The 15,719-nt window shown below is 36.0% G+C and overlaps 1 protein-coding gene across 6 annotated transcripts in view; it reads left to right on the plus strand.

Moving 5' to 3' along the window:
* Positions 1 to 15,719, plus strand: part of LOC122570102 (IQ motif and SEC7 domain-containing protein 2) — a 137,573-nt gene that overhangs the window by 104,212 nt on the left and 17,642 nt on the right. For 2 of the 6 annotated variants that reach the window (XM_043731997.1, XM_043731998.1), the window contains exon 2: positions 7,816 to 8,211. The exons of the other annotated variants lie outside the window; for them this stretch is intronic. In XM_043731997.1, the coding sequence (XP_043587932.1) occupies positions 8,021 to 8,211 (191 nt within the window). In that variant the 5' untranslated portion in view covers positions 7,816 to 8,020. The remainder of the gene's footprint in view (positions 1 to 7,815; positions 8,212 to 15,719) is intronic. 6 annotated transcript variants of the gene reach the window in all.

The following is a 15,719-nucleotide window of genomic DNA, read 5'->3' on the forward strand; positions in this document are numbered from 1 at the left end:
ACAAAAGAAGTTGCGGTAGATATCCACTATATATACAGGGTGTCTCCGAAATAATGGTACAAGCGATCGGATGATGATTCTACATCCAAAAATAAGTCGAAAAAGAAGAATAACATTTTTTCGTTTAGCAGCTGGTTTTCGAGAAAAATGAGTTTAAAGAACCGTCAGCTAAGCGCGTGCTAATCGTAAGTTTCGATTTCTCTTTCTGCTCATGTTGATATAATGTCACGATCTGCTTCCTGTTATTACTGTTATCTTATTTCCATAGTGTCCGCGTTTGGAATGATTTCATAAATGAGGATAAAACTGTTATTTCTTCAAAACTAATTTTACTAACTTAACGAGGATTTAAAATGTAAACCACGTGGATGCATAACACGTAGCTCTGCTCGTCCAACTAAATTATTATCGACACAGGGAAAAATAGAAGTCGGATACCTCGAAATTTACAATTAGTACACGCGCACCAGACGCATCTTCAAACTTATTTTTCTCGAAAACGAAGCCTGTAATATCGCAGAATTTTCGCAGAAACGTTCAATTCCAAACACTCGACAATTTGAGGCCGGTCAATGAATGGGCCATTGAATATTCCCCAGGCAAAGAAAATGTCATGAACTTTCATGATGTTTGACAGGGGTGGCGATATTTCGTGCGCTTACACTTCGATAAAAATACAGTATCTTTAATGTATAAATGGTTTTGTTACAATTCTCGATTTCTGCTTTTCGTAATATTTATCTACACGAAGTCGGAGTCAGCGTATTTTGCTCCTACTGCACAACTCTGCAGATAACTTCCATAGGGCTTATTCCACGTACTTTCGAGCACCCTGTATATTCCTCTTACCCGTATTACCCGACATTTGTAGCGCAATACTTTGCAGCTAACTCTAAAGCCACGTCGACGAAATCCTTATTTACTCAGGGTCTTGTACGAGTTCAGCTGCTCTTTTCCAAGATCAGGTGTCGAAAATTGCTGCTCCGTTGCCCTTTTTTATTTCTTCAATCACATTTTGCGACGACTGTGCACCGTCGAAGCATCGTGAAAAAGTTTATCGTGGCACGATCGAGAGCTGTTCAAAAAGAATAATTAATTTCAAGGTCTATGGAAATTGTCGAATAATATAATTTGTTTTACAAGTCTTTATCCGAGTTTCTAGTGAAAAAGAAATAGTCGATCATTGTTATTAAAATGCTCTGATACAAGCGCACAAATAGGAGAAGGAAGTTGTTAAAGGAACAACTACTAATATCGAAACAATTAAAAGTGAATTCAGATTGGAATGCAGATTTCGTTCAAATTTTCTAGGGGAACAGCACCGTGAAATGACTGATTTTGGAATAATTGGACATTAGTTTTGAAACAGTTGGAATTCCAATTCCATTCGAATTCGTAGAAAAATCTTGCCTAAATATTGGAATAGATTTTTAATAAAATTTGCAATAATATCATATTAAAGATAAGATAACAAAATTGTGGATATCTGAAAATGCTTAAAAATACTTAAAAATATTAGTCATGTTGTCTGTATCAGTTTTCTTATCATCACGAACGACCACGATACGAACGAAAACGAAATTATTCGACAGAAGATTAGAAATAATTACAATGAAAATACAGGGGCTCGGCAACTAAGTGACTGCGGGTTTTGCCATTACCACCTAATGACAATATCCGCAATCACTTAGTTGCCAACCCAACAGTGGGAATTCGAGCGTTATTCGACTTTCAGGGGACGAACAGCAGTTCTTTCTAAGAATTAAAAATATACCGGGCCTCTGTTTCACGTCGTCGTTGACACGGTTATAAAAAATCATTCGCATGCAATTAGTTTATGCTCGTGTAACTAGAACGTGTCAGTGGATACCGTTTGTTCCTCTTTAGCGCGACTAGATCGAGGCCTCACGTACGAAAAATGCGTCGGAATAGCAATGAACCACCGTGTATTAACATTGGTAAAAGAAGCTTCCTCTGTCTTTTACTTCTCAGCTATGTATATGAAAAAGAAAAAAGGAAAACATATATATTATTTCTCTTAATTAACATCATTATGTTGTATCGTAATCGTTGTTTGTTATATCGATATTTGTGGCTGTTACAGCCTATGTGTGTGTGTATGTGCTCGCTTGATACGTTTTGTTCTTAAGCTAAAAATCTTAAAGCTAAATCTCGATTCTCTATCTACCTAAATACAAACAGAGAAATAAAACGCATTCAGATACCTATATTTCCGCTATTTTCGCTGCATAGTTAACGCGACAAGTTCTCTTCTATTTTATATTTCAGTCCTTGTCCTATCGTCGTTGTCCACAGCCTAGTTAGCCGGCTAATCTTACCTGTGCGATAATTATTTTTATCGACAGCGGTATATTTAAGGTCAGGTAGTTCTTGTTGCTTCCATCGTTGTCACATGCTTATATTCTGCCAGTTCTTTCGTACGTCTCAAGGTATGAGCAGGTCGTTGCTACGTTCTTATCGTCTTCCTATGGTTTCTTCTACATATCTTCTATTATTATGATTCGCTGTACGTTGCTGTCTTCTGCTTCCTCCTGTAACGAGTTAGTATTTCCATATCCGATTTGCTGTAGTTTGCACCGTAGCTGGTTGTGTGACCCAATTTCTCTTCTTTTCTGCTGCCCCTTTTGGTTCGTTATCTTCGGTCCTGCCCGCTAATTAAAACACAATTTCCCCATTTACAAGAACGCTGATGGTGATTGTATGAAATGTTAGAAAATTCGGAGATAATTCGTTCATTTTTTAAGTAATTTTAGAAACTAGAAAAGGCAGCAAGATACTCCGCGATACAACTGCAAGTTGCAGTTGCAAGTTGCAGAGGGGAAACTTTAAAAGCCTTAATTTCGTTTCATCTTCTTGCTTTCTGCTTGCACTCTGTGTAATAGTGACTTCATGGAAGAACACCGAATCGTGTCAAAACCTTAATTCCTTGCTTCACTTTGTCGCTCTGCGAAGAGAATTTAGGTAGTTGCTTGTTACCCGACGAAGCCTTGTTTCGGTTTCTTCGTTCCTTAAATCGCAAGATATTTGACACTAGAAATATTAGAGTTTTCTACTTTCCTTCTAGTTCTCCTAAGTGCGTTCTCTGGTTATATTTTAGAAATAGCAACGAATACCAATTTATTATTGTAAATGAAAGATAAGAAGACACCCAAGTTCCTTCAAAGGAACAAAATTACAAATAATTACACTTAATTATATTATTATGAAATAATAACTTTTATCAAATTTCCATTAGATTTTTAGAACGTTAAATTGCCCTCCCGTCGTTTTTGTCCTCCTTCTCCGTAAATCTGATCAAACAGGAAGACGTTTGCCTTTGAAAGGAAAAATTTTCAAATAATTATGCTGGTTAGTAATAATTATATTTAATTATAGTTATTACGAAACAATAACTTTCATCAATTCTTTGCTAACCTTATGCTTCTAGAATATTAAAATCGTTCCTTCTTTTCTCGCCGTTTGTCTTTTCTTTAAATCTGATCAGAGGGGGAAATATCTTCCTCTGAAATTAAAAGTTGGCAGATAATTATACTTGTTAGTAATAACTATGCTGAAATATATTAACGTGGAATAACAACTTTCATCAATTTTTCCTTAACGTTACGTCTCTAGAATATTAATTAAATTGTTTTTTCTTCTCTCGCCGATTCTTTTTCTTTTCTTCTTCGAACCCGATCATAGAAGAACGTTATATTTTTAAAGAAAGAAAATTCGTAAACGATTATACTTAATTATAATAATTACGAAACAATAACTTTCATCAATTTTTTGCTAACCTTATGCTTCTGGAATATTAAAATTGTTCCTTCTTTCCTCGCCGTTTGTCTTTTCTTTAAATCTGATCAGAGGAGGAAATATCTTCCTCTGAAATTAAAAGTTGGCAGATAATTATACTTGTTAGTAATAACTATGCTGAAATATATTATTGTGGAATAACAACTTTCATCAACTTTTCCTTAACGTTACGTCTCTAGAATATTAATTAAATTGTTTTTTCTTCTCTCGCCGATTCTTTTTCTTTTCTTCTTCGAACCCGATCATAGAAGAACATTATATTTTTAAAGAAAGAAAGTACGTAAACGATTATACTTGATTATAATAATTAGGAAATAATAACTTTCGCCAATTTTTCGTTAACGATGATGATTCCTAGGATGTTCAACTGTCTTAACGTTTCCTTTTTCTTCTTTTTATCGTGTTTTTCATCGAACCTGATCAAAGAGCGAAATATAATAGAGGAGTGCGTAACTGTTCAACGATTAAATAAAATATAAAAGGGTAATTACGGCGTCAGAAAACGACGAATACAATAAAGAGATCGTAATTATCGAATACAATTAAGTATCATAACCGGCACACTAATTACAAGAGTTGATGTTTTCACAGTGTGTTGCTGCCACGTGTAAGCGTGTTCGCCAGGTATTACAGAGATTTAATTCGTGCGTTGTGTCGGCTCACAAAATGCGATTAATTACAGGGAATGGCGCAGTGACGGAAAATTGTTTTCGTATAAATTAATAGCCGGTCGTTGAATCGAGCACAATGGCAAAATAATGAAACCGAAATTTCAACTATTACTGTTATTATATTACACGGTAAAATTCGTCGTGTAACGATTTGCACTGTTTCGCGTGCAATTATTTCTTTTTTACGTTTTCATCTCTCCGGCATTTTGATTGTAAAAATCGGAACGTTCGCTCGACATTCTTTTTAATTATAGTATAATTATTACGAAGAAGCTTCGAGCTATTTCTTTCGAAATAACATTTAACACATCGCGCAAATAACATTTTATCATCAAAGATATATCACAAATATTTCTAACATTTTGTAGGAAATTGCGGAAATTAAATTTACTTGCAACAGAAATCGTTGCCAATGATATTCGATTGTAACAATTAGAAAGAACCCTAACATTTACCGAAAGGTTAATGATATTGAAAAAAATATACTAGAAATATTAATAGCGTTTTTTAAAAAAAAGATCGTGACAGTAAAATTTACTTGGGCAAAAGTCGTTGACAATAATATTCAGCTATAATAATTAAAAAGAACCGGTAACGTAGGACGTTGCCTAGCAAAATCGTAATAGTAAATTCTATGCAGAATAGGAGATTTACTTATGAAAGTAATTCAGGGTCATTAACAATAATGATCAACCATAAGATTCGTATACGAGAATCGCATTAAAGCGGCGTCTCTTGATAAAACGAAGAAAAACGCTCGATATTCGTAAAAAGATATCAGCCACTCTCTGGAAGCCATTAAATAATCGTTAAAGCCTGTGTTCGCTCGAAAGTCTTCAACCATATTCGAAACAGGATCACGAAAATCGATTGCGAAACAAAAAAAAAGAATTTCATTTTCTCCGCCATCCGGCCCGTGTTTCGTGTCTGTACATATTAATCGCGATCGCCGTTAGAAAGTCGCTATTGGTTATCAATTAACCGGAAAGAGAGGCCAGTGAAAACGATCGAGCGTCGCTTATTCATATTAACCAGTTCTCTTGGGAAAGAGAGAGAAAGAGAAAGAGAAAAACAAAGTTAAAAGGAAGGAAATAGCCAGTCGTATGGAACAGTTGGAAGAATCGTGAGAAGTACATATGTAACACATAATCGTACGTTTTAGTATATCTTCTATCTTTTCTTCTTTTCTCTTTAACGATAATACTTCCCTGTTCGGGATACATAATTCAATATAACTCTGACTAAGACGAGTGTATAAAAAAGTATATAAGATGATAAGAGATAAGAAAAGAACGTTTCCCTAACGTGGAGGATCTTTAAGCTTTTATATATTTTCTAAATTCACTTTCGCTTCCAAAATTGTTATTCTGGTACTTCCCTATTTTTCCCCATTTCAAGCATTCGATCGTACATTTTAGTAATAGACATAACATTACTAGACTGCGGATTTTTGGGGATTTATAGGGAATTTTATACGAAAATATTGTATGTACACAGCGCCTTTTACAATACTTGGTAGGTAAATCAGTTTTCTGTCGAGTTCGTATCTTTTTCTTATTATATTCCTGAAAATATGAATCTGCATAAAATTCGCGGTTTAATTGTATTTATTTACCACTCTTATTCAATGTAAATGTAAATGTAAATGATGTCTTTTTATACCTCTGATTCCATTAACTTTCTTTTGCCCGACGCTCTCATATGAACTTTTCTCGATTAAGCCATAAACAAACGGATAAATCCAAGATGGTTATCATTCTATGGTTCCCGTGTTTTATTATGAATCTCATCGGTGATGTAGTCCCATTAAAATAGTAAAACATGTTCCTCTTAATAGAGAAACAACACTATGCTTTTATAAATCTAATGTGTTGCTTCTATGACGGCACTCATCAATCATGGTAATAGGGAATTTTGTTATTCTGGTAATTTTTCGTTGTTCACGCTTTGATTAGGAATCGTTATGATTAATGTGAATTAAGCGGTGTGGAAAAAGTGTAGCGTCTTTTGCCTATAAATATTATATAGAGCTATAATTACAAAAATGGAAGATTTTCATTCTTAGAAATGGAAAGTTTCATCTTTCCATGAATATTATATAGAAATATAATTATTTATATTTGTATTAAAGGAAGATTCGATCTATGAATATTGTATAAAAATATAGTTATATTTATATTAGAAAGAATAAGTGAACTCTTGTTATGCAAACTGTTTGTCCCTAGACTAGCCCAGAAAAATACAATTCTACTATATAGGAAAAATTAGGCGCATAAAATTACTCCAGATCTTGGTGATATATTAATATCACCATTATAATTTTGTCATAACAAATATCATAATTTTCGTATGAATTTTTGTCAGTGGTCGTTAATTTCGATCCATGAATAGTCTTCTTTTTAAAAATACTTCTCGTAATTTTCTTTCTCGGTTATTCTGAAGGATTTCTTCGCGAATATCTTCTCGATTGGGGCAAATTGTAATCAGGTTTCTCTGATTTCACTATCATTGGCAAACAATTAGTAAAAATAGGTTAACGAGCAAAAGATTCGAGCCTTACTAGCCATGATATATCCAGAATACTAACAAGCAGGACAATTTTCGTGCTAGCCAGTTCTAGATTCATATGATTTAAGGCTTTCGTCAATCCATCTTGCTCCGATTTAACGAACTTCTACACCTAGGAAATCCCTAGGCGCGCAATTAATCAAATCACCTCGTAGCTGCGAACCAACTACTAAGATACTTACCACGATTAAAATTTCAAGCTAGTCACTGCTGCTCAAGATAGTCGGAGTCAAACTTCAGACTTCCCTAGATCGGGCTGGAAGTCTTGCCAACTTTAATCACGACGGATTCATCGTTCCTTCTTGAGCATTTATTTCAAAGTTGCCAGACATTTCGTTGCTTTCATACTCCCTTTCCTTGGAAAATGATTTTTCTTAATTCTTTGAAACGATAAACTTGAGAAATTGCCATATAAAGAATTTCCTCGGAATTCAAGACGAAATACAAATTTCTTTCGAACTCAGTGAATTTAGAGAATTTTTTGTTCGAAAGATTCCACGAATTTTTTATTCACAAAATCTCAAGAATATTCTACTTAAAAAGTTTCGAAATTCTCTGCTCAGAAAAGCTTCAAAATTTCCTATTTGCAAAGTACCGAAATTTCTTGTTTAAGAAACTCAACAATTTTTTATATAAAAGACTCCAAGACCCATTTATCGCAGAAATTTCGAAATTTTTTATACGAAAGTTCAAAAATTTCGAAGAATTGTTTACCTAGACAGTTTCAAAGTATTTTTTTATGTTTTTCCAACGGGTGCAGGTCTATTGGATACCGAAATGTATCTCGGATAAGTCAGACGCTTGCGACATTCGCGAGACAAACCAAAGAGCTTTGTGATAGTCAGTAATTAAAAAAAACTGTGGAATATTTGAAAAAGATAGAGGAGAAAGATGAGACCGGGAGTGAAAATAGCGAGACCGCGTGGTCCTGTGATTCAAGTGATTGGTGATCAGTGAAAGCAATCATGTTTACGATGATCGAACCGCGGGGCGACAGGGTGGCCAACACCCAGACAAAACATCACTGTTACCAAGTGATCAGGACCACAAGGGTGCACCAGAGTTCCAGAAGCTCGAGAATGGTCACTGTTCAGGAGAAGGTGATCAGATCGCGGCTACAGTTGGGCTATTCCACGCCTACCAACTTCATCAACCGGTACTTATCATATATCTTGATATAAATATATTATACAAGGTATTGATGGTGACTATTATTATTATTGTCGCTATCTATTATTATAATTTCAGGCTATCATCATCACTATTGTAATTATAATGGTAACATTATTACTATTTTTATTTTTATTATTATTGTTGTTGGTTTTGGGGTTAAATTTTTTGGATGATAAAAATGAAATACGACGGGCGAAAGATTGGGAAATTTTCTCAAGTCTGAACATAACTTTATGATAACGGGACGCGTAAATTATCCATCATTCCTCGCGTTTGATCTTGCCCCTAAAAAAATCACTATACCGCCCAGCAGAAAGTAACTAAGAAGTAACTATAACACAACGATCCAATAGGGAATCCCGTGTAATTTTCGTCTCGGTGAAATTATATCGAAAAAGACGTAGTCTGGTAATGGAGCAATATGTTGGACAACCATAAATAGATTTTATAATTTGTGATTACCGTTCCTGGGTGGTAGAAACGTATTTTAATTCATGGTTCACTTCCGGACGATGGCTCGTTCCGAGTCCGCCGTACACCGCTCGCGTTACGCAAACAGTTTCCGGCTATTTTATGGAAATTTTTCATCTGGAGAACCCTTACTAGACTGAGCTCCGTGTTGCGACTTATTCGCGTTAATTATATGCATAAAAGGGAACAGAATATCTGTCTAGCGTGGATCGTGTTCCCACGCGGCGTTCTACCAGCGTAAATCTTCGCTCGAAACACGATGAAATATTCCGAGAAATTTTATCTCCTACGAGCTACCTACGATGTAGCAGGGTCTCTGGTGAGAGAGGAAGATCGTTGTCGGCCGACTATTGCGGTTAGCAGAATGTGTGTTCGAGCGACAGGCACCGGTATCGCGAATAAATTCAATTGCGTTAAGTTTCATCTTGATTCTTTCAAGTATAGACCTGTTAAGAGATTCAATATTCCTTATTTATAAATTCTATATTTTGGTATTCTGTAATTTAAGGTAAAATATAGAGATTGAAAAAGATCTTTAAACAATGGTCTTTATTTTAAAGTGTACCGAAGAGAAAAAAATCATTTTCTCAATCAGGAATCGTTATTGAGTAATTGAATGTAATAACAATGCACAATACATAACAAATAACAGGGAATGTGCCGCTGAATCTATTACCAAAAATAGAAATCTGACTGGATCATATTAGATTAGTTGCGATGTTTTCAAAACGTGTACACTTTCAAAGACTCTCTATTTGATCAGATAAATCTCGCATTCATAATCCGAGTCAAGTATTCTTCCATTTCTACCTCGTAATCGTTAGAAAATCCCCTTCATTAGAAATTTCTCCGTCCAAACAGTTCATTGAAGAGGACAGAAGAGATATTGGCCGAATGGAGGATGCATCTCAAGGTTAACGCAACGAGGCCGCCAAGTTTCTATTTTTAGTAATATGAGATCAACAATCGAGTTATACCCTATTATATGATTATCGCGTGTGCTTAACATATACAGAGAAACCTGTATATTATTGTTACATTCAGTTACTTAGTGATACCTAATTAAGAAAATGAATTTCTTCCTTTTACTACATTTTTAAATAGAAATCAAATTTTGTTCATTTATTATTTTATTTCTCACTTTTCAGCTTCTTAATTTCGCCAGATATTCTAATTCCATCCAGACAAGCAGAAAAATAAGCTAAATAAAAATAGTTCTATATGTATTTTATATATTTTTCAAATTCGACATTGCAAGTTAATATCTCGGAGATTTTGTTTCCTTGGATATCGAATTTCTTAAATTCTCTAGGATATTTCGTTCTTTTCCCCTATGTCTTAAGTTTCACGTTATGAGTTAAGTTCGTTTCCCCATATATCTAAATTCCCTAGAATTCCCTATTTATAGAATAAATTCCTGAATTTCCTTTTGTTCATTCATAAGTTAACAATTATTTCAAACAGATCACGAAATCGGCCTATCAAAATCAAAGGATCAAGAATCTGACGAAGCAAGAAAGAGACTTATTTATCTATGAATTTGAGAAAGCTTAGATATCGGAGGAAGCAACGGTGGTTCGTTGGCTTCTATCGCGCGGAAGAAGCCACGCACGGTGTCTCGAATTCATTAAAGGAATTATTAAGGCGTGCTCTCCATTACTGCAAGCCCGCTTCTCCATCTCGACTAATTATCATCGAGCAATTAACAACCGTTGATTGCCATTAACGGTGCAAGCGCGTGTTAGATTCGAACGATCCCCCGTATGCATGAAATAATTTCCTCCCGTAGCACGCGAGCTACTGCTGCAGCTGCTCTCTCGAGCAAAACTGAGGGAAAAACATGGGAAATCCTGGAAAACTTTCGTTCATTATTTCGTAGAAAAATATTTTTAAATACATTCTTTTTATCGTTAAAAAGCTTGTATCGCGTAAATATTTCGAATTTCATTAGAGTCGAGCTAACGAAACTTTGTGGGACTAGGGAATTTTTTAATTTACCACACTGGACATGTGCACTATTAAATTTCTCAATTTTTACCGTATAAATTTCATGCGAATACTTTTGAACATATTTTTCGTTATGAGTTGATTTTGAATCTTATCGCATCGAAGTTTATGAAAATTCCATGAAATTCCAGCGATTTTAATTCATCGCTCTGAAAATGTGGATTTTACGACAGAACAAATAAAAGTTTCACCGAGATATGTTTTCATATTTTCCCCATCTCCATAGAGGTTTTGCATCGCGAAATGATTTTGGATCTTATCGCATTCATAAAACTCGTTAAATCTAGGGAATTTTTCGATCTAATTCCGGAGACATCCAGAGATTCCTAATTTATCTCGGCTAAAAACATTATCTCTTGTAAATATGAACGAAACATCGATTTCTTCCGCAAATAGAAAAATCAGTCGAGAATATGTATTTATATGAAAACAAATCGTCCTTCGTCTATGATTAGCGTACATCTGATTATTGATTGCGCGTCTGCAACGTCTATGAAACCATAAATACGAAGCATCCAAAGTTCCATTGACAAGCAACTATGAAATAACACTTTGGACGAAGATCCAAAGGTAATTTCTTTACTCTTACCATTTCAAAACATTCCATAAGAAAGAATATAACTTCACTTTTCAACAGTTTGCTTCTCTTAACTTAAACGCTTGTTTTCTCTTCGAAAGTCTCACGGGCGCCTCTTCCTCTCTTTTTTTTCCTCTTTTTATTTTTTAAATTTGCGTTAGATTTTCCCAGAGAAGCACGCAAAGGGAATAGAACGAAAGAGAGGAGAATTCTCGTGAGTACGACGAGCGCACACGCGAATGCACTCTGCACGACCTGTACGGCGCCGTTTAATTACTTGACGTTAATCTCGCGATGCGCGTAACGAGCCGCGCGATTTCGCGAAAAATTGCTGGCTTCTCTAGCGGCTTTTCCACCAGCTTTCAATGAGCGCCGGTTCTTCAAACCCGACTAAATATCTTTTAAGTCGTTCCTTGGCATATTGAACACGGCCAAATACTATACACAAATTTGAGATTGTGAAAGAGAGAGATTGGAAGATAATGGATTGGAAGTATTAGAGAATTGAAAAATAGAAAGTTCGAAAGATACGGAAATTAGACAACGAGAAAATAGAAATATTGGAGTGATAGGAAAATCGATTTGTTCGTTTTATGTCATGCACTGTACTTTAGAAATTGTGATAAAAGTTGCCTGTAAAAGTTACTCGATTGAAAACGTTTGAAATAATTTGTTTAAACGATTTGCAGCAATTTCTACTCAACATAACATTCGATGATTAATTATTGGTCATCACGTAGGATTTCCATCACGTGTGGCTTAAATTTGGAAATATTAAGATCAGGATCTTTCAAGAATCCAACAAATCTCTAAAACAAAGGAAAGAGAAAAAGGGTTAAGGTTGAGGTTTCTGAAACTTTGAAACTTCAAAACTAACCGCTACAACCTGCTCCTAAATTGAACTAGGCGAAGTGTCTGTTCCAAGCAAGGGATGTCGACTAGAACGAAAAAAGGAAGGAAGAAAGCGAACGAAGGGGAAAAAATGCAAGAGGAAACATAGTAGAGGCTTCTATGGCGCGTGTCCAAGTGGCAGCTGATGCACTCCACCTGAAGCCTACGCGACTGAGGGTTTTGTCTTCGTATAAACGCACGAGTGGCCCCGTGCTAGACTATCTTTTTCAACCCTCCTCTTTGTCTACATTGTCCATCTCTCACCTTCCCCTCCCCCAGCTTTGCTATCTAGACGCTAGACTAGCGTCAAAGTCAACCGACGCTCTAAAACAATAGAGAAGTCGTCTCCGAGGATTTATCGAGGGAGCAAACTGCGAGCAACCTCGGTGAAAGAGCGTTTGTTTTCCCCGACGTATTCATTTTCCATCGAGACTATTTTCACGCTCGTGAATGCAACATTTCCCATTGTGTCGTGGCTATTCTCGCCTTTCACACGACGATAGAACGTGGAGAAATGATTTTTGGGAAATTACTGAATAGATCATACGTATACCGTTGCTAGGGAATTAATCTTTGTCACTAGAGATTGTTTGGAGCTGTTTGCGTATATTCAAAGAGACTCAGATTTTGAAGATGTATTATTCGAGGTCTTATTACCGCTAAAAATACAAGTACAAGCTGTTTATAAGAGATTGTTGCAAGATATGCTATTATAGGATGAAGGATATGAAAATACTAGACATACGTGCATAAGACAACTATCGAGATATGGGCTAGGGATATACTGGATATGGAATATAGGGGAAGAGATAGGGAATATGAAATGTTAGATGCGGGACGAATGTGTGCTGCAAAAGTAAGGATAAAAAATATTTCTTAGAGATACAGGATCTACATATGGGATTTAGAATATGAGAACATTAAAATATGGGATATGGAATGAAGACACGAAGTCTAGAAAGTAAGGTAAAGGAAAGATATAGGTTAGGAATACTAGTTATGGCATATAGGATATGAGGTATATGAAATATGAAATGTAGACTATGGAAATGTGTACTACAGCTTGGGATCATGTGCAAAGTAGAACAGAGGGTTTAATCGGTAACTTTTCAGATATTAGACATGGAACATTGAGGAAAAAATTGCAGAAAATAAAGTATTGGCTGTATTGTACGTTATGTACAAGACATGGGATGCAAGACATACTCGTAGAACATAGAAGATGGGATAGAACAACAACTTGTCTACGATATCAAGAACGATATTTTCCGCCTATATCAGGTTGAGAGCCATTGCTATAGACCAAACATCCACGCGATTTTATTACGTGCAAACCTAACCTGTGATCCTCTAGCGCCTGCAAGCTCAAAAAACACTCGAATTTCACGCTTAGTCCCCATAGTATCGAATTTTAAAAAATGCAAAGCAGTGGTAACTGAAGTAGAAATTCAACGAGACCCGGTACGAAACAAACGAATCCTCTCTGGAAACGATCGTACCTTAGAGGGCGGTCTATCGTTCGCTGGCAGAGAAATAAATTGAAGGCAGGATGGTATTAAAGCCTCGCAAGAGTCGAAACATCTGCCTGTCGGCTGTTGCAGAGCTCGTGCCACACGGTGCACGCGTGTAACGTGTGTGCACGTACACAACAAAGTGGCACGAAACGTGCACCTGGCTTCGTGTTTTTTAAGCAAAGTAGCTGTGCCAGTCAAATACGTATCCTCTTCCCGGTTTTTCAGCCGCTCTTGTTCCTCCTCTTCAATGGAGCACTTTATGGGAATATGTACGCGAAGCGTTTACGTGGCCCGTTGCTCGTCCTTTTATCATCGATGAATGCTCCACGAAACGCGTTAAGTAACTCCGGTTAATTCCCGGTGAAATGCACCGAGTGGCCCTTCCGGTTACCACGATCCATCTCAGAACTTTGATTGTCTGGCGACGTTGAGGGATGCGACTATGTCTAATTGCGTCTGCTTCATTCATTCGTAGGATTAGATTAGAGTAATGGAAGATTGAAAAATTACAGATAATTCGCCAGGAGCTGATCCTACCGGTTTTAAATGCTTTGATGAGCCACTGCAGATTTTTCATTGTCTAATTGTATGATCTCCATATGTCTAATTGTACCTAATTCATTCATTCGTAGAACTAGGTAAAAGAGTTAGCTTTTACGTAGAATTATGGTAAGGGAAGATTGATAATTATAAAAAATTATTTTTTAATTATAAAAAATTATCACCGGCTGACCATTCCGCTTCCATTTGAGGTTTTTGATATTTGGGGATGTTGAGATGCGACCATGTCTAATTGGATCTAATTCGTTCATAGATTCATTCCATTAGCATAGATTTAAAGTTGTCTAAGGACATTGGAATTTTCCTATCTGCACCGTTAGATTGACATAACAAAAAGTTGAAAAATTATATTAAGGATTTTTAGGAATTTTCAGTCCTTCACTGGGATAAATCACAGTTGCCAGTGGACGTTGAAACTTCTCTACGTGCAATTGATTAGTTTGTAATTAATTAAGTTCCATAGCTAAGATCTAAAAAACTGTATAGAGTTTCTCAAAATTCGTTTTCTCCAAACGTCTCCGTGTCAAATCTGACAGTTTGTAAATTTAGATTAAAAAGACTGAAGACTGTAAAATTGTATTGAATATTTTTGCAAGCTCGATCAAATATGTATTCTTAGAGAGTCTGCTTTTTAATTTCGTTAACTAGACAATTTTCTTTATTCTTCGCTGTCCTCCACTGTATTAAAACTGTGCATTTTATACAATTTCTTCTTGAACTTCAAAATACGTCAGCGATCAGGCAATGAATTAACCGTTGAATTCGAAAGACGTTGCATTCTCAGGATGTGCGTGCCGCTCCAAGTACACGTGATCGTGAGTGTGCACGTTTTAAATACAATTCCTTGGGCAGCTTTTCCTGCAATTACGTTTCATATAAGACGACCACAAGTGGAACGGCTGGGGAGGAGAGAAAAATGTAGCTCCCTTTGGCGGGAAAGAATAGTGTGAAAGTGACGCGGTGACGTCTCTTTGTTCGCGGGGAAATGAATTCTCCTCCGTTGGAATTTAACGAGAAATAGTGTAGACAGTTGTGTTTGGAAAAATCGAAAGATAAGAAATAAGAGGGAAACCGAAGAACGTGGATAGCGAGGGAAAATAAGAAAGGAGTGGAAACTCAAGGAACTGAGTAATGGGAAAAATTGCGAAATAAGAAATTGACGAACGACAGGAAAAACTAGACAATGAAGGAAACTTGGAAATTAGCCAGATAGAAGAGATAGAAGATACGAGGTTTACGAATTTGAAAAGTTCAAGGTCAAGCCATTGAGAAATTACAGACGCTAGGGAAATTAGAAAATTAGGGGTTCCAGAAATAAGAAAAGTGGAAGATTAGAGATTTAATACACGAAGAGATTAGACAGTTGAGATCTCGCAAAATAACAGGATCGCAGAGTTGTAAAGTCCAGAGGTAGAAATTTTGGGAAATTTGAGATTCGAAAGCTGAAGGATTGGGAAATAAGGGATTCTA

The sequence above is a fragment of the Bombus pyrosoma genome, linkage group LG8 (genome assembly GCF_014825855.1).
Source record: "Bombus pyrosoma isolate SC7728 linkage group LG8, ASM1482585v1, whole genome shotgun sequence".
In the NCBI taxonomy this organism is placed as follows: domain Eukaryota; kingdom Metazoa; phylum Arthropoda; class Insecta; order Hymenoptera; family Apidae; genus Bombus; species Bombus pyrosoma.